Source organism: Salvelinus alpinus, chromosome 14 (assembly GCF_045679555.1).
Source record: "Salvelinus alpinus chromosome 14, SLU_Salpinus.1, whole genome shotgun sequence".
In the NCBI taxonomy this organism is placed as follows: Eukaryota; Metazoa; Chordata; class Actinopteri; order Salmoniformes; family Salmonidae; genus Salvelinus; species Salvelinus alpinus.
The window spans coordinates 26,938,003-26,958,294 of NC_092099.1; the positions used below are offsets into that span (position 1 = coordinate 26,938,003).

A 20,292-nucleotide genomic window follows, 5' to 3' on the forward strand; every position below is an offset into this window, starting at 1 on the left:
GCGCAAAAGCTCTCGTTATTGACCAAAGATCTATCCGTCTGTGATTTAATTCGATATAGGTGTTAGAAACATCATAACGAAGTTATTTGAAACCGATTTATATCAGTTTATGCGAGTATATTGCTATTTTTCGGAATTTCCTTAGTATTGCGTTTGAGGATTTGGACATGTGTGTGCCGTGTAGCTATCGTTAGCTGCTAGTTCCGAAGTTGAAGAGGTCGTTTTACAACAAAGCAACGATTCTTTTGGACAAAGGACACATTGCCCAAGATACTGATGGAAGCTCGTCCAAAAGTAAGAGTTATTTATGATTTTATTCCGTATTTATGTGGAAAAATGTAAACGCAGTTGTCGGCCATTTTTTGCGGCACTAGTCTGGCTGTAACTCACAATGTATGTCTAGTAACGTTAATTTTAAAAATCTAAATCAGCGGTTGCATTAATAACCAATGCATCTTTCATTAGCTGTCCAACCTGTATTTTTTTAGTCAATCTAATCGATAAATAATCGTAAACATACGTGCCTTTCCAAGATGGCGCCGGCCAGAATGCATGCCATGTTTTGACAGATTACATTGCATAACCACGATTTGTGATGCTAAATATGCACATTTTCGAACAAACTCTATATGCATTGTGTAATATGATGTTACAGGACTGTCATCTGAAGAATTCTGAGAAGGTTAGTGAAAAAATTAATATATTTTGGTGGCGATAACGTTATCGCCCCTTTTGCATTGATTCAATGCTGGGGTGATGTTAGCTCATGTGGTATGCCAATATAACGATATATTGTGTTTTCGCCGTAAAACACTTAGAAAATCTGAAATATTGTCTGGATTCACAAGATCTTTGTCTTTCAATTGCTGTATGCTGTGTATTTTTCAGAAATGTTTTAGGATGAGTATTTTAGTAATTGACGTCGGTCTCTGTAATTATTCCGGCTGCTTCCAACGCTATTTCAGATTGCAGCTGCAATGTAGAACTGTGATTTATACCTGAAATATGCACATTTTTCAAAAAAACATATGCTATACCATAAATATGTTATCAGACTGTCATCTTATGAAGTTGTTTCTTGGTTAGTGGCTATATATATCTTTATTTAGTCGAATTAGTGATAGCTACTGATGCAGGAAAAAAATGGTGGAGATAAAAAGTTGTGTCTTTTGCTATCGTGGTTAGCTAATAGATTTACATATTGTGTCTTCCCTGTAAAACATTTTAAAAATCAGAAATGATGGCTGGATTCACAAGATCTGTGTCTTTCAATTGCTGTAGGCTGTGTATTTTTCAGAAATGTTTTAGGATGAGTATTTTGGTAATTGACGTCGGTCTCTGTAATTATTCCGGCTGCTTCCAACGCTATTTCAGATTGCAGCTGCAATGTAGAACTGTGATTTATACCTGAAAAATGCACATTTTTCTAAAAAAACATATGCTATACCATAAATATGTTATCAGACTGTCATCTTATGAAGTTGTTTCTTGGTTAGTGGCTATATATATCTTTATTTAGTCGAATTAGTGATAGCTACTGATGGAGTAAAAAACTGGTGGAGTAAAAAAAGTGGTGTCTTTTGCTAACGTGGTTAGCTAATAGATTTACATATTGTATCTTCCCTGTAAAACATTTTAAAAATCAGAAATGATGGCTGGATTCACAAGATCTGTATCTTTCATCTGGTGTCTTGGACTTGTGATTTAATGATATTTAGATGCTTGTATTTACTTGTGACGCTATGCTAGGCTATGCTAGTCAGCTTTTTTACTGTGGGGGGTGCTCCCGGATCCGGGATGAGTACCAAGTAAAAGTTAAAACAAGTTGGTATTACAGACTCGGACAGGGAGAGGTTGAAAATGTCAGTGAAGACACTTGCCAGTTGGTCAGCGCATCCTTGCAGTACATGTCCTGGTAATCCAAATGTTGAATTGTTTAAAGGTCTTACTCATATCGGCTGCGGAGAGCATGATCACACAGTTGTCCGGAACAGCTGGTGCTCTCATGCATGTTTCAGTGTTATTTTCCTCGAAGCGAGCATAGAAGTAGTTTAGCTCAAAGCTAATTAAGCTAATTAACAAACTGAGGGATTGTGTTTATAATACCGCCCTAATGTGTTCAACGATACATCTCAGTAATCGATTGCGCGCACACACACACACACACACACACACACACACACACACACACACACACACACACACACACACACACACACACACACACACACACACACACACACACACACACACACACACACACACACACACACACAGTCTGCTGCCAAATATGTTGACATATCCTGCCAAAATCAACAGAGTTTGAACCCCCAAGACCACATGCCCTACACAAGGAGCTCAGAGAAAGAGGTTACACAGGGACAGAAACCATAGAGAGACAAAGACCCAAGCTGGACTACAGAGAAAACGCAGTGCAGGGGCAGAAGACTGGTTTCATTGGTGTTTACTGGTAGTGTAAACAGCAGTGTTAACTGGGTGAGAGACCTTTGGCCAGGACTGTGTTTGGTATGAGAGTTTAGGGAAGGATTTAAAGTGTCTGCCTCGTTAGCACGTGAAGATAAACACAAAAACAAAGAGAAGTAAAGCAAAGGTGAGAGTGGCAAATATACAGTAAGTGGTCTGAGAGCAGAATTCTCAGACATTTTACTTCACTGTACAGCATGTGCATTCAGCGAACTGCAGCGAGATATCGAAGGGAAAACTAAAGAGTAAAATGCAAATTGTGGAACATGCTTTTGAAAAAAAAATTGGACATACTGCCAGCAGACGCCAGAGACAAAGAGGTTGGGGAGAAATGAGGGGAAACCATGCTTTGATGACTAGACTCAGCCTTTGCCAACTGTGTGTTTCCTATCAAGACTGCATTTGTTTTGTTTCTCCCTCTACATTTCTGATGAAACAATGGGGGATTGGCTCTAGGTCTGGCTCCAATGAGAGGGGTTTCCAGTGTATGAAACAATGGGGGATTGGCTCTAGGTCTGGCTCCAATGAGAGGGGTTTCCAGTGTATGAAACAATGGGGGATTGGCTCTAGGTCTGGCTCCAATGAGAGGGGTTTCCAGTGTATGAAACAATGGGGGATTGGCTCTAGGTCTGGCTCCAATGAGAGGGGTTTCCAGTGTATGAAACAATGGGGGATTGGCTCTAGGTCTGGCTCCAATGAGAAGGGTTTCCAGTGTATGAAACAATGGGGGATTGGCTCTAGGTCTGGCTCCAATGAGAGGGGTTTCCAGTGTATGAAACATTAGGAAACTTCTGGCTGCATTTCTCCAACTCCAAAACAAGCAAACATTGGCTCAGTCCCCTAACAACCTGGTCCAAATCCCAACAGTTTGGCAGTTCTACAACAGGGACTTATCTGCATTTCCAGTCTAACATGACTGGAAGTTTATAAATAGACAGTATCATAACCCCAATCATCAATCTACATCAAAGGGAAACTGTTCACAACCAAGCCACCAAAATAGATAACAAGAAATTGGAATATTAGCCAACCATAACACAGATAGCTAAGGGAATAAGAGGATTTTGGTATCGTCTTGGATATGAGGCAGAGAGGATTAGGAATGACAGATGAAATCTCCAACGACACAGAATGTTCAAACTGACCAAAGCTTTGTCACGGTTACATCTGACCTAGAGCTTGATGACCAAATTAATATCCAGAACCACAGTGGGGTAAAATGTCAACTGGCAAGAGGAACCAGGAACTCAGAAAGCTTTGTGAACATCACCTCCGGCATTGCGCACGCACGCACACACGAAAGCACACACGCACCCACACCTAGGGCTGTACTGAGGGCAGAGGCCAGCACACCTCTAGTTAGCCTGTTATTTGTAAAGAATAAATACTTCAGCTAAAGGACATGTACCAACTGACTCTATGACCTTGCACTGATGAACCACAAAGACAACCAAACAACTCAAAACAACTGAGGTACAGTATGTGTAGTATATCTATCTGATGCTGTCTGGTCAGAAAGTGTCGCCCGTAGCGTTGAGCTAAGCTGTAAATGAAGATGTTGTGCATATGTTGTGATAAGGACACAGTGTGTGCAGTGTACTTCATGTTGTCTAGGACACACTATGTTCCAGATCTCAGCAGCAATGCTGATTGTTTTATTATGTCATGGATAAATAAATCATAAGGCCTTTCATACATGTCAACTGAATGTTATAGAAGGTGATAACCAACGCACATTTCCCAAATAGCTGCAGGGTTTGTCTGAGTGGTTGCTAAGAGGGAGGATCAGTGAGATATTTTGTTTTTATGGAGGAGCTATGGATGCAAGGACTGACCATCCATAATATCAAATGTTTGTTTGCATTTATTTTGTATACAAACATTGGAGTAAAACAAGTTTACATTTTTGGTTCTGATGGGGTGCGACAGTTGAACTAAGCTCATGAAGCATTTATAAGTTAGATTCTTAAAGAATCAAGGGTTATTTATCATTAATTTAAGCACCAACATGGATGTAGTAACTGCAGATTGACCCTTTAAACTTAAACAATCCTAAACTGAAATCCTGCCTTGCTCAAGAGATGCAAGCTCAAACTCATACATGTGAATCACCACAAAAAGTGGACCAAAGGATCAGCCAAACTATGAAAACACAGCCAACACACTTAAAAGATACAATAAACACTTCCGAAATACTTCCACTCTGATCCCACTATTCCTCTTGGGCTGGGTTGCAGAACCTCCCTTGGACAGGAGACACTGAGCGGAAACATTGACTGGAGGCGACTGGACGTCACGACGGCCATCTTGGCTCATCCCTGGTGATGGATGGTCCTCTTGGAGAGGGAGGAGGTCATTAGGCCTGTCAGAGGGTGAGCTCAGTGCTCTCGCTGCTATGAAAACTCACTCACTCCGTGGGTGTTTGTGTGTGTGTGTGTGTGTAGCTTTGGAATCAGCATTGTCACATTGTTGATTTAAATCTTGCTCTTTTGCACACCCAAACTAGGTCCTCTTGGCAGCTTGTTTTCTGCCCTCCGTCTTTCAATTTCTCTCCTCTCGTGTCCTATCATTCCTCTACTCCTTCCTCTCTTTGAAAGGCCATTGATTAATATTATCCCGCTGTGTGCACATACAGTACATAAAACACACATAGGTAGGTTTTGTGTGTGTGGGGCTTTGTAGCTCTAGTTGATTTTATGCAGCTCTGCAGGTGTTTGGATCTTGCGTTTCTATCCTGGGAATGAGAAGGTGGAGAGGTGCAAGGGGACTTGGTTTCCCACGGCCAGCAAAGACAAGTTTTACGACTCTTGGTAACAGAGTCGGCTTCATTTAATTCAATGAAGTGTAAAAAATCTCTCTTGTCCATGCCAACTAGAAGAAACAGTGTTTGGAATGGTTCTGCCTCCAAACAAAACTTTGAGAAAAACAGAAACAGCTTGGTGGTAAGAAATGACAAGCATACCTCACCTGTCACAAAATTCCAATGCGGGATGGAGGAGAGGGGATTTGATACGCTATAGTGGGCTCCACACCACTACACCACACCCTCGGCCATGGGCCAGCTCAGCCATGCTCCGGGTTCTCAGGGGGAGCTTTACCTCACAGCCCAGCTGGAGCAAGCCGTGCCTGGGCTAAGGCTCCCACGCTATCCCCTGCACTGGTCCCCCTGATCTCATACTATATCTCCTACATATGGCTGTTTTCTTTTCTCTGGTAGCAAAACTCAAATTCTCCCTTTCACTAACTCTCCCTCCCTTCATCTCTCCGGCACTCCATTGTTCTCTAATCGTCCCTCCATCTTTCTAAACCTCTCTCATCCATCCCTCCATCTCTCAGGCTGTTAGAGCACATACACCTAACATGCACAAAGAAGTATAAAGCACATCAACAAATTGATCCGGAGTCTGTATTTGAGGTCACTTCAGCCAGAGATAACTTGACGTAACATATTCCAACTAAGGACAGGGAACACATGCCAAAATGAAGAGCCACACCCACCTCTGGCAGACTTCCAAAGCAAACTCACGTTACACTCGTTCATCCAATCTCAATGTTATTGTCTGTAAGCCAACTTCAGCTAACAACACACTGTGGAACTGTCTGTAAGCCAATGTCACAGTTTTTCCACAGTGCTTGCCCTTCTAACCGACTCCCCTCTGTAGTCTCACTCACTTAAAATCAGCTTTATTAGCGTCAAAGTTTTCAAAGTGCCCAACTTTAATTCACAGAAAACAGTGTGGCGGCACTGTGGAGACATGGGAAACGGGAGCCAGAATTAAACTAAAACACACTGCGTGTATATATATATATATAGTGTGTGTGTGTGTGCACGTGTGCACGTGTGTGTGTGACCCTTGTGTATGCGGCAGAGCAGGTGTGGGTTAATGGGACAGCATGGCAGAGTTTCCCGTGACTGTTGTGAAAATCCTAATCAGAGTGATCCCTCAAAACAGGGCTGATTCCCATATTAAACAGATTCCATTTTATGGCCCCATTTAAAACATGTTTAAAAATAACTAACTGCTGAGACAGGCAGGCAGGCAGGCAGGCAGGCAGGCAGGCAGGCAGGCAGGCAGGCAGGCAGGCAGGCAGGCAGGCAGGCAGGCAGGCAGGCAGGCAGGCAGGCAGGCAGGCAGGCAGGCAGGCAGACAGACAGACAGACAGACAGACAGACAGACAGACAGACAGACAGACAGACAGACAGACAGACAGACAGACAGACAGACAGACAGACAGACAGACAGACAGACAGACAGACAGACAGACAGACAGACAGACAGACAGACAGACAGACAGACAGACAAAAGTGAGAGGAGGGAGAGACAGATATAGAAAGAGACCCACAAATAACTTGAAAACAAATCAAATGTAGCTAAACTCCCATATCTATTGGGTGAAATAGCATAGTGTGCCATCACAGCAGCAAGATTTGCCACAAGAAAAGGGCAACCAGTGAAGAAACAACCCCATTGGAAATACAACCCATATTTATGTTTATTTATTTTCCCTTTTGTACTTTAACTATTTGCACATCATTACAACACTGTACAGCCATAATATGACATTTGAAATGCCTCTATTTCTTTGTAATGTCTACTGTTCTATCTATTTCACTTGAATTTAAAATAATTAAACTGCAATAAAAACACATTTTCTGTCTCAAAGGTGAGACAAGCACCTGGCACACTTCTGGACAAGCTCATGGCACATTCTAACAAGGGACAAACTACCAACAACCCTGACCTGTAACCTGGAAACACTTTCATTAGTGCAGACTGAACACTATTAGCAGCAGCAGAGAGGAAGAGGCAAAGCGAGAGGTTTCACTAATGCCAAAATCTGTCCAAAATAAGCCCAATGTATTTCTATGGGCTTAATATGCAGACCTAAGCTTGTCGGCTGCCTTTCTGCCTTTAGGACAACGACTACCATTGTTAGGACGGAGACATGAGCATCTCGTCATTATATACAGATCTCTGGCAGCAGTTAACCTCTCTCATCCTCGCCTGCCCACCTTGTTTCATAGAAATGGGACAAACTCACGTGGCTCATAAAAACAGCACAAGCACAATTTTGGACATGGCCTGTTGTGAATTGGAACACCTTGCTCCAGGTCAACCAAAGTCCATCTGTTTTCAGCATGATGTACAGTAGACCTACAGTAGTGTAGTGTATTTGACATTGTAGCACAATAGGGCAAACTTTATGAGGAACTGGGGTGCATGCTTCTAGGCACACATCAGATTCACTGGCCTTCCTGGCAATGTGTGACAAGGCAACGGCCACCTGTGGTTGTCACGGCAACACCTGCAGGACATACCATCCAACATATAATAACAATTGCGTACCATTCATCATGCTGCATAGTATGCAGAGTCCTACCACAACCACATAGCATGAAAATGAAATCGTCACCTTGGTTTGGACCATGTAATGGAGCAAAAGTTTCATAACATTGGGCATAGTTTCAGCGGAAGGATTTTAAAATCAGCCACTTGCCAGTTTCAGATTCAACACAGCAATAATGTCTAGCAATATTATCTGAACCCATAATCACTACAGGATTCATCTAAACTGTCTACTACGAATTAACTGTGTCTGATCGTGATAAGATACCAGTCACCAATACTGTACAGTTTGGTGCAACAATTCTTCATGAACCTGAGCAGTCAGCATCATCAAATGCATTGCAATCATATAATGTGCATGGGTGTCCACATTTCATTCAACTGCATGTCCACATGCATTTCATTCACATTTTATTTATATAATCTGAGGCTAACTTTCTTTGCAAAACTCAATAGCCTATAATTTGCATGACAGAATTCCCATAACAACATATATTCATGCTATATGATGTAAAGTGGACTCCTGATAAGTGCATATTGTATAACTGCAAGCTCTGCATTAGCGTTCTTCAGTTCTAATTCTTTTCATTGTGTTGTATCTGCATGCTCCAGTTTATACAAGCAAAGCAATTCCATTAACATTGCATTTCTTAGGAGTTGACTGTAAAGGTTTTAGATGGCAATGATGGTGATACAGATGTCACCTACCTCTGCTTCTCCGAGCCGTGGACGAGCCGGCCAGTGCAATCCCGATGATGAAAAGGAGGAAGAGGAAGATGAGGAAGGTGTGTGAGAGCTGCATGGTGGTAGGTGATCTGCAGCGGTCTCAGGTACAAAGGACTGGCTGGTGGCTCTCACTAGATGCAGTTGACTGAAGACTTAATAATCTCAGTTCAGAACTAAGAGGAGGACTAAGGTGAGCTACTGGACTACAGTATTGGAGAACTTTCACAGAGTAAATATCAACTAGCCCTGGACTAGTTCACAGACTGAGCCTTGTACATGACTAGAACAGTAGAACTAGAACAGTAGAACTAGGATAGTAGAACTAGGATAGTAAAGTAATTATCCTAGTTCTCTGTGAGTTATGCTGACTCTGGTGGCTGGACTACTTCTCTGAGCTGGTGGGTCTCAGGACTAGTGCAGCACACTGGACAGGCTCTGGCTGAGGCTGTGTCTGAGGCAGAAAGGCTTGATGCTCTGGGGCTCTGTGCTGTGCTCCGGGATGCAGGGAGACCAGCCTGCAGCATCTATACCTACAGAGGGAGGGGACAGACGGAGGCGGACACACCCCCTTTCTGTTTTTCTCGCTCCCTCTCTCACCCACATAGAATTGCGCTCTTTAACTTGGCGTCACACCCACTCTCGCTCTCTCTTCGGTCTCTCTGGCCCTTTCTTTTTCTCTCTTTCGTTCTCTTTCGTGTTCTCTCTCTCTCTCTCATCCCCCCTTTCATTCTTTCTCTTTTTCCATTAGTTTTTTTCTGGAATGGCAGTCTTTTCCATCCCTAAGGCCCTTGCTGATTTTTCATTGCACTTATTCTCTCTTTCCTTCCTTCCTTTCTTTCTTTCTCTCCTTCCTTTCATATCCCTCACTCTACCACTCGTTACCGCTCTCTTCATTTAGCCCAAAGTGCTTAAGGTGCTTAAAGGTGATGTAAGAGTCTCTTGCAAAAATGGAGGTATGAGGAAAATTTGAAAAGAGGGGTGTCCCACAAGTCCAATATTCAAGAGTCTTCTGCTCTCATCCCTCTCTCACACAATCTCCATTCATTTCTACTGTACCAATCCCCAAAACACGTCACGAACACGTGCATCTTTGGCCACTACATCCAACACGTGTGGTAACATGCCTACTATGATCACGTCCCCAAACATGGCATTTTGGCAACATGTACAGTAACCCATCACAAACACGTGCTGGTATACAGTAGTAGGGCAGCATCATAAAAACGCCTTTCAACTGCAGACTCATCCATCAATGTTTACAACCATTGGGCACAGTGTGTGTGCGTGCGTGGGTGCGTGCACGCACATGTGTGTGTGTGAGCGTACGCATGTGACTAAGTGTGTGCATGTGTGTTTATGTCTGGGTCCAGACTGTCAGCAGTCAGTCATCCTGCACGGTTCTGCCAGAACCAGGCCACTGGAATGCGAAGTGTGTTCATGGATGTGTGTATGTGTGTGTTTCTAGGAGCTCCGGCCCTCTGGCACTGAGGTTCCATCCCACATGCCATCACACGAGACAGGAACGAGGCCTCGGCCAGAGGGGGTAGGGCTATTCAAACAGGAAGTCCCTACACACCTTCATATTCGAGTTCACAGGCTTCATTCATCAATATCCATAAAGACAGATATGTGTTGTGGTTATACAGTCTACTTGCCTTTAAATATTATAATTCAGGGGTTATAAACAAGAAAAACACCTAGATTCAGAACAAAATATGAAAAAAGAATGTCTGGTTAATTTCCATTAGACATCAAAGACTATGGATTTAGTCAGATCACAAAATGGCTATAGTTATAAAAATGTAGATTAAAATGTAATAATATTTTTGGATCATACTGACCTACTTTCTTTGTCTTTGTCCTGTATAGTACTTTGTCTTTGTCCTGTATAGTAAACCAGCCATAGACAGGTTTGTCAGGGTTCATCTGAGGGCTGAATGTTCCAGAAAATGGACATACGCCAGGTCCAGAGGTCAATGTAGAGCATCATCCCTCTGTTCAACCTCTCCAACTATTGGTCTTACTTCCACCTTTTCCACCTACCATTTAAATTACATTACATTTGAGTCATTTAGCAGACGCTTTTATCCAGAGCGACATACAGGATAAATTAGGGTTAAGTGTCTTGCTCAAAGGCACATCAATATATTTTTCACATAGTTGCCTCAGGGATTCAAACCAGCAACCTTTCGGTTACTGGCCCACCGTTCTATATCGCTAGACTACCTGCCGCCTACTTACACCTTTTCCCACCTCCTAACTTTTTCTACCTTTTCCTCCTTCTTCCACCTTTTTCAACCTCCCACCTTTTTCCACCTTTTCCCTCCTTCTTCCACCTTTTCCCAACTCCTTCTGTAACGCTCGTCGTCGGTGGAAGGAAGAGTGGACCAAAGCGCAGCGTGGAAAGTGTTCATGATATTTATTTACAAGAAACACTCAAACAAAAATAACAAATCCAAAAACGAAAGCGAACAGTTCCGTCAGGCACAGACACTAAACAGAAAATAACACCCCACAAAACCCAAACGGAAAATCACAACTTATATATGATCCCCAATCAGAGACAACGATAGACAGCTGCCTCTGATTGGGAACCACACTCGGCAAAACAACAAAGAAATAGAAAGCATAGATTTTCCCACCCGAGTCACACCCTGACCCAACCAAACATAGAGAATAAATAAGGATCTCTAAGGTCAGGGCGTGACACCTTCCACCTTTTTCCTCCTTCTTCTACCTCCTTTTCCACATTTTTCATAATTTTTCACCTTTTCCTTCTTTTTCTACATTTTCCCAAATTCTTCCACCTCCTTACTCCTTCTTCCACCTCTTTCCACCTTCTCCCTTCTCTCACATTTTTCCAAATTTTCCTCCTTTCACCCTTTTCCTCCTTTCCCAACCTCCTTCCACCTTTTCTCACCTTTTTCTACCTTCCACCTTTTTCCTCTTTCTTCCAATTCCTTCCACCTTTTTCCACCTCCTTCCAATTCCTTCCACCTTTTTCCACCTCCTTCCACCTCATCCACTTCCGCCTACCTTCTTCCACCTCCCTCCCATCTCCTCCGTCCATTCTCCCTGCCCCTATAGTCTGAGTGTAATCAGTGTTGAAGACACAGGAAGAGACAGAACAGTTAGTACAGGGGGGCATTGTCTGAGCTCGGCTTACATAACTATGTCTCTGCTGTAAAAGCCATGTCCAAGCCTCGGGAGAACTTCAGGGGGACGTCAGAGGAAACTCTCTCTGTACAGCACAATACCACCTCTGTCCCTCTGTACTGGGCACAGAATAGATGGCCAGAGAGAGAGGGAGGAGGGAGAGAAGATAGAGTGATAAAAGAGGGAGGGAAAAAGGGGGAGGGAGGGAGAGAAAGAGGGAGGGAGGGTAAAAATGCAGGGGATGGACTAAATACTGTATGTGCCAACAAAAATGGCAAAAGTATTCTAAAATGCTGTGAGACCTCTGAAGTGAGACAGGTGCCGTTGATTTGATTCTGAGAACCAGTTTTCATCCAATCTAGTCAATGATCCCCATACTCCGGGGACGATAAATGATGTATGACAAGATAACTGTTTCCATAACATATCTCATTTCCATTCTTAATACATTTCCTGTGTTCACTGTCTCCAGACCTTCTCCATGCTGTCCAGCTATCCTGCAGTGGAATGTTTCCTGGTTTCATTCAAGATAGCCATCTACCTGTCCGACGCTGTCTGGAGCTATCCTTGACCCTGACCCCTAACCCTATGGTGACGGCAGATGATCTGGTATTTGCCGCTCTCCCTCTCCCTTCCTGAAAGGGGAAAATGTGATATTTCAGTGGCTAAGTTCAGTACCATGTAGGTCAGACACGTTGTAGTCGTTCTGCTTTAGTAATCACCGATTGGTCATTCCCATCCTCCATTTTATAGCCTTTCACCACATCATCAGGCCCACCTGCCAACCAGAGCCATGCAGCCGGAAAACTTCACTCACACACACATAAAAACACACACACATATATACACACACACACACACACACACACACACACACACACACACACACACACACACACACACACACACACACACACACACACACACACACACACACACACACACACACACACACATACATACATAAACACACACATATACATAAACACACACACACACACACACACACACACACACACACACACACACACACACACACACACACACACACACACACACACACACACACACACACACACACACACACACACACACACACACACATTTTCAGGGCAGTGGCGAGGTCAAATGGAGCACTCAAACACACATGCACACACACATACACCATCACACACACACAAACAGACATACAGGGCATGGGCAGGGTGGATGTCAAAAGAAGCGCTCAAACACACACATATGCACACACACACACTCAGGGCGCTGATTTATGTGTAGGCGTGCTGATGTGTGTCTAGACCTGTGTGCGTGTGTGTCTCCTTCTGGCTGTTCAGCCTCTCTCATCCATTAACTGATTTATAAACTCATCCTCTGTGACTGTGGAGAAGAATCACCTTGGGTCGAGTGGAAAAACATTCAACTAACCAAACGACCTTAACCGCCAACGCCAAAACAAGACACACCTGGCCAAAAACGCACAATATTCAATCAAAATGTTAGCAATTTAGGGTAATGTATTTTTTTCTTTGTTTTCTTTTGGTGTCTGTTTGCCTGTAGGTCTATGGGGAGGTGGAAAACATTTGCTGCCGAAGCCAGAAGCGGATGGTATTTTGCAGATCACCCAAGTCACAGCTTTGTAAGTTTCCCCACTTGGACCAGGTTGAGATTTTGAAGAATGGAAAAATAAAACTATTTAGCTTTTTTCCGTCTTCTTTTCCAAAGCCGTTTTCATCTGCTAATGCCTGGAATGGACTGGTTATTATGAAGTCCTACGGTTCCTTTTCAGGTCAACATCCAAACAGCAAGGGGACTATGCCACTTATACAGTATGATTATTGATGAATCGATAGAAACTATTGATGAATGTGTGGTCTTAAACCTCAAAATATTATTTATGTCCTCCGTCAAACCATCATTTAAATACAACAAATTCAAGTAGCAGGGTTCATGCTGTCACTGTAAAGGAATTTGTTACAATTTCATGAGTTAAATTATATATTATACACATTTTCAGCATCAATGATGGGGAAAACCAGATGACCTCTAAACCTTTAACACTATTCTATTGGTTGAGCTGTATCATGTGACAGGCAGGTAGAGTCTCATGTCCGACTGGGTGAAGGGAAAAATAATGTCCATGAGGAACACTGATGACCCAAGACGGCACAGTGGAAAATATGAGGTATGGAATGTTCCCTAAAATATTTGCGCAGTTCGTCAGAGTTTTTTCCTCTCCTTCTGTTGCAGGTAAATGGGTCAACCACTTCCTCTATTTTATTCTTCAGTCCTAAGCTTCACTAATGCACATAAAACCCCTCCCAGACACACCTATGCAATCACCGACACAGATGATCCACATCTGTGTCCACACCTGTTTGACGTACATTGCAAATTTGCATCACTATCTTGTATCTCTGTTACGGTAAACGTGTGTGTGCAACACTGGGGTCCTTTTGCAGCAAAATATTGTTTTTTCAGTGAAAATCTGTTGTTACATTTAGTGGAGGAATGTCATACCACAGCGATCAGAGTCCAGACGCCTTAATGACGTATGATACTTATAACCTAACCCTTTGAAAACATACGTCATCAGGGGCATGTAAGGCACTCAAAGGGATCAACAACTAAAACAAGTCGGAGGTCAAGACTCCATTGAGGCAATCAGCACATCTTGATGGGTAGGTTGTGTGGGAAAAACAGGACTGTACTGTACTCCGTGCAGCCGGGATTGTGAGGAAGAAGCACTGGATTTGTGAGAGGGAGAGAAGCCGCACACTCTGAATATGTGTGTGTGTGTGTGTGTGTGTGTGTGTGTGTGTGTGTGTGTGTGTGTGTGTGTGTGTGTGTGTGTGTGTGTGTGTGTGTGTGTGTGTGTGTGTGTGTGTGTGTGTGTGTGTGTGTGTGTGTGTGCACCCTGCTGGTGGCCTCCCACCTCTCAGTGATAAATAACCTCATTATATGTGAGATCACGCGAACCGATAATGGATGACAGGAGGGAAGTTTCAGATCATCCTAAAAATATAGATCACACCCTACACACGCAATAACACACACCCTACACACGCAATAACACACACCCTACACATGCTATAACACACACCCTACACACGCAATAACACACACCCTACACATGCTATAACACACACCCTACACACACACACACACACACACACACACACACACACACACACACACACACACACACACACACACACACACACACACACACACACACACAGCCCACCCTACACAAACACACACACACACACACCCTACACACGCTATAACACACACACATACACACACACACACACACACAGCCCACCCTACACACACACACACACACCCTATAACACACACACACAAACACACACACACACACACAAACACACACACACACACACACTACACACACACACACACACACACACACACACACACACACCCTACACACCCTACACACACACACACACACACACACACACACACACACACACACACACACACACACACACACACACACACACACACACACACACACACACACACACACACAGCACACCCTACACACACTATAACACACACACACACAGCACATCCTACACAAACACACACACACACACATACACACCCTACACACCCTACACACGCTATAACACACACACACACATACACACACACACGCTATAACACACACACACACACACACACACACACACACACACACACACACACACACACACACACACACACACACACACAGCACACCCTACAACACACACACACACACACTTACACACACACACACACACACAGCACACCCTACACACGCTATAACACACACACACACAGCACACCCTACACACACTATGACACACACACACACACAGCACACGCTGTAACACACACACACACACACACACACACACACACACACACACACACACACACACACACACACACACACACACACACACACACACACACACACACACACACACACACACAGCACACCCTACACACACTATGACACACACACACACATACACACACACACACACACACCACACACCCTACACACGCTATAACACACACACACACACCCTACACACGCTATAACACACACACACACGCTATAACACACACACACACACACACCCTACACACGCTATAACACACACACACACACATCACACGCTGCACACGCTATAGCACACACACACACACAGCACACCCTTCACACGCTATAACACACACACACACAGCACACCCTGCACACTAGACACGCTATAGCAAGCACACACAGCACACCCTACACGTTAGACACACCCTAAAAACTAGACATGCTATAGCACACGGACAAGCACACACACATGCGTGCACACAAACACACACACAAACAATCACACACACACGTATGAATGACAGAGAGAATGGTGAGTCCACACAATGGCAGAACAATACAAGCTAATCAAGGCGCAACAGAAATCACACAACCATCACAAAACACAATAATACAATATCCTGCATGATTACATCAGAGCAAAAGGTTTACGTATGTCTTCTGACAACAAGACACAGGTTAGTTAAACAAAGACAGAAGGCCTTGACCATAGCTAAAGCAGATACAATAATTCTTTACGTAACACATTTATGGGCAAAACCAAATAACAGACACACACCATGCTCATGTCATCTCCAGAATCCACAGTATCTGCGGCATGGAAAATCGCTCACCTAAATATCAAAGACAGTGCAACATTTGGTTTAGAGATTAAGTCTCTGAGTTCCCCCATGTCTGAATGTGGTGGAACACTCATAGTGTTGGCCGGTGTAGCTGGCGCTGAATGGACAGTGGTACAGTACATGAATCACAGAACACAATGGGTCAACTTGAAGACAAAACCCAACAAAAAGCACACAACCTTTCCAAAGACACAGATGGATTGTTGTTGTTGCTGTGCTGTAAGGAAGCACACAACTAAGATGAAAACTAGCCAAACATGTAGCGAGGTGTGCAGTGAATTTGGTAAGACAAAGACCAAGACAAAAACACCGTCAGCACACGGGTACAAAACAACAATTAGTGCAGAAGCAGGGAACAGAGCGGGGAACCAGAAAGATATAGGGAAGGTACTGACAGAGGTGATTGAGTCCAGGTGAGTCCAATAATCAAATGATGCGCGTGATGGGAGGAAGGCAGGTGTGTGTAATGATGGTGGCAGGAGTGCGCAATGCTGGGGAGCCTGGCGCCCTCGAGCGTCAGGGGGGAAGAGCGGGTGCAGACGTGACAATTTATAGTTATGTTTTTTTCATAATATTTTAAATAACTTGTAGAAAATACACTTTATGACACTGTCATGAAACATTATGACCATCCTGTGTCACTTTACTTGGACTAAGGGTGTGTTCGTAAATTCAATCTGGAGTGGCACTGGAGTGGGCATTTGTAAATTCAGATTGTCAGTTGGTAAATTCAGAGCGTTCGCTCTCGGAGCGTTCAGAGCGCACACTGGACACTGGCCAAGAAGCAGGGTTGATCCCAGCATTCTGACCTCACAACGCCAGTCAAGCACCCAAGCTACGTGGCTATCACCTCACTCTGACCATTTTACTCTCCCTAGCAGAGCTGGTTAGGCTGTTTTCATGTTATCCAGAGTGTTGGCGACTGTAATTGTGCTGCTGGCAACAATTTAATTACGATTATTTGCAGATATTTACTGACACCGGCCGTATTCAACAGGTGTTGAGTGTTCGTAAATGCATCAGTTATTCTGCGCTCTGGCTCAGGTACACTCAGAGGAGAGTGCTCGGAAATCGGAGTAGATAGCCAGAGCGAATTTATGAAAACACACTAAGAAAATACACTTTGACACTGTCAATAAGCATTATGACCATCATAATCATATAAACCAGATAGGCCGATCACGTACATGCCCTTATGTCAGTCATCAGTAAAAAATAGGGAGTTTTGTCCTGCTCCGGAAATCTTCTCCTGCATTCATTCCAGTCATCATCAACAGAGCATTGGGGTATGTGCATGTTTGACATCAATTTGTGCGCAATTACAATGATTATTGAATATGGTAAATATATATTTTTTATATAACAAACATACAGTTTGGCTATGGTGTAATGGAATGTTTTGCCTTGTGTGGTAGGTTTTTGTGGGTTTTGACACTCTTATGTAGGTGTCATAGCCAGCTATAAAATAACGTCATATATGTCAAAACAGGTCTAAATATGTGTCATGGCAGTGTTATGACCATATTCTAACAGGTTATGATAATATTGCCCTCATATTTTCTCAACTGAGACAAAGATGTGAAGAATGATGAAGGGCCTTTTGAAATACCCTCAATGCCATTGCCACCAAAGAGGAACAAAGAGAGAGGGGAAGAGAGCAGGATGGAGGGAGGGGAGGAGGGAGGTAAGGAGAGAGAGAGCAACATTATTGATAGAGTGAAAGACAAAATTAGGAACACATACAGTACATGATGAGAGAGTCATACAGAGATTGAGAGACTGAAATACAAGAGAGAGAGAGAAAGACAGACAGAGACAGAGATACGGAAAGAGACAGAGGGAGCAAAAGGAGAGAGATTGTGATTGATATGTGTTTGTTTTGCTAGCTGGCTGATCTGCTATAGTGTTAAGCTCTCTATAGTCCGGGCTCCCTCTGTGCTCCAATGGGTGATTAACACAAATAAACCACGGAGGGAAACTCACTGCAGCTCTGCTCTGGGGAAACAGTTACAGGGTGGAAGGGTGCAATGGGATAGGGGGAATGGGAGGAGAGATGGGGTAGAGGGGTGGAAGGGGACAGGTGGCTCCGTATATGCAGCCTGTGCCAGAATATATGAGCTTCCATGGGCTTTAATCTCTCTCTCACACACAAAGACATACACACACACAAATCCGGATATCATAAATACAACCTTAATAATACTTCTGCACGTTTTCTAAATTAAAGCATCACAGCTATTCACACACAGTGCACGATCACAAAGTACTCCATGCTGTCTCTGCAGCATCTGAGGTTAATCTTGATGACAGATAAAGAAGAACCATTTAAGCAAAACATTTCTCCTAACAGTATTCCAGCTACATATAGATACCCTTACGGAAAGACATCACATCCCAGAACAGCCTTGGGTGGTTGTCAATGGAGATGATATTCACCATGTACTGTAACCAGCCTTATTGAATAAAACCCCCATAGGAGGGGGTTCTGATCCAGGACTCCAGGTCCTCTGCGGTGCTGCTACTTTTTTCTCTCCTTATTAGTTGATGAATTATTGTCAGTGATTGGTCAGAGAGGCCTCTCATCTAGTGTCCAAGGTCTGAATCAGTCTTGACACACATAGGAAACTGTTGAGCATGAAAAACCAAGCAGCGTTGCCGTTCTTGGCACAATCAAACCGGTTCGCCTGGCACCCATTCACCCTCTGAAAGGCATACGTACACAATCCATGTTTCAACTGTCTCAAGGCTTAAAAATCCTTCTTTAACCTGTCTCCTCCCCTTCATCTACACTAATTGAAGTGGACTTAACAGGTGACATCAGTAAGGGATCCTAGCTTTCACCTGGATTCACCTGGTCAGTCTATGTCATGGAAAGAGCAGGTATTCTTCTTGACACACACGGGAAACTGTTCAAAAGGCACTTACATCTTTTGTATTGCTGCCCATTAACCCTCTAGAAAGAGTAGATGTTCCTAATGTGTTGTATACTCAGTGTATATATATATAGAGAGAGATATATATTATTCTCTAGGCCCTATTCTCTAGGCTCAATTAGCAGACAAGGCTTTTTTTGTCAGGAACCTTTCAACAGGCATTCAGGGAGCCATACTTTATTACATAACTATGTCCTCTAACCCTGGAACCTTATACACCCTGCCTGTGGTCCTTAGGGAGGTGGAAAGACAAGTGGCAGGGAGCGAGGGATGAGAGGTAGAGAGAGAAGAGAAGAGAGATAGAGGGGGGTGTGGAAGGTTAAAAAAGAGAGTGATTAAAGGAGAAAGAGGTTATAATCCTGAAGAGAAATAATATATGAAGTATTATGAGAGATTGACAGTTGTGTATGATATGAAATGCCAGGTGTGTTCTTCCTCCTCCATCTCAGTAATAACAACAGGTGTTATGTAATAATAATTTCACACGGTAAATTACCGGATATGTCATCATTTTCATTGAATTAAGTGCAATCAGCCGTGTGCGTACGCTCATTACAGACCTGGCCATGACTTCTGGCAAGACTATATCCTACATACCTTATCTCCCTGAACTTCTTATTGTGGTCTACACCGCAATGCCTTATTTATACATTTAGGAATCTGTCAACTAACTATGTATTGATGTTCCCACCGTCTGTCTTTAGCAGCAGCTGCAGTGAATAAGACTGAAAGGAGGGATCCCAGTAGGATACCCAACAGAGTGAGTGTGTGTGTGTGTGTGTGTGTGTGTGTGTGTGTGTGTGTGTGTGTGTGTGTGTGTGTGTGTGTGTGTGTGTGTGTGTGTGTGTGTGTGTGTGTGTGTGTGTGTGTGTGTGTGTGTGTGTGTGTGTGTGTGTGTG

General features: G+C 43.5%; 1 protein-coding gene across 2 annotated transcripts in view; it reads right to left on the reverse strand.

The window, feature by feature from the left end:
- Positions 1 to 20,292, reverse strand: part of LOC139538674 (target of Nesh-SH3-like) — a 107,834-nt gene that overhangs the window by 47,447 nt on the left and 40,095 nt on the right. Inside the window, exon 1 of one of the 2 annotated variants that reach the window (XM_071341004.1) lies at positions 8,541 to 9,058. The exons of the other annotated variant lie outside the window; for it this stretch is intronic. Within the exon in view, the coding sequence (XP_071197105.1) occupies positions 8,541 to 8,634 (94 nt within the window). The 5' untranslated portion in view covers positions 8,635 to 9,058. Of the gene's footprint in view, positions 1 to 8,540; positions 9,059 to 20,292 lie in introns of those variants that run through there. 2 annotated transcript variants of the gene reach the window in all.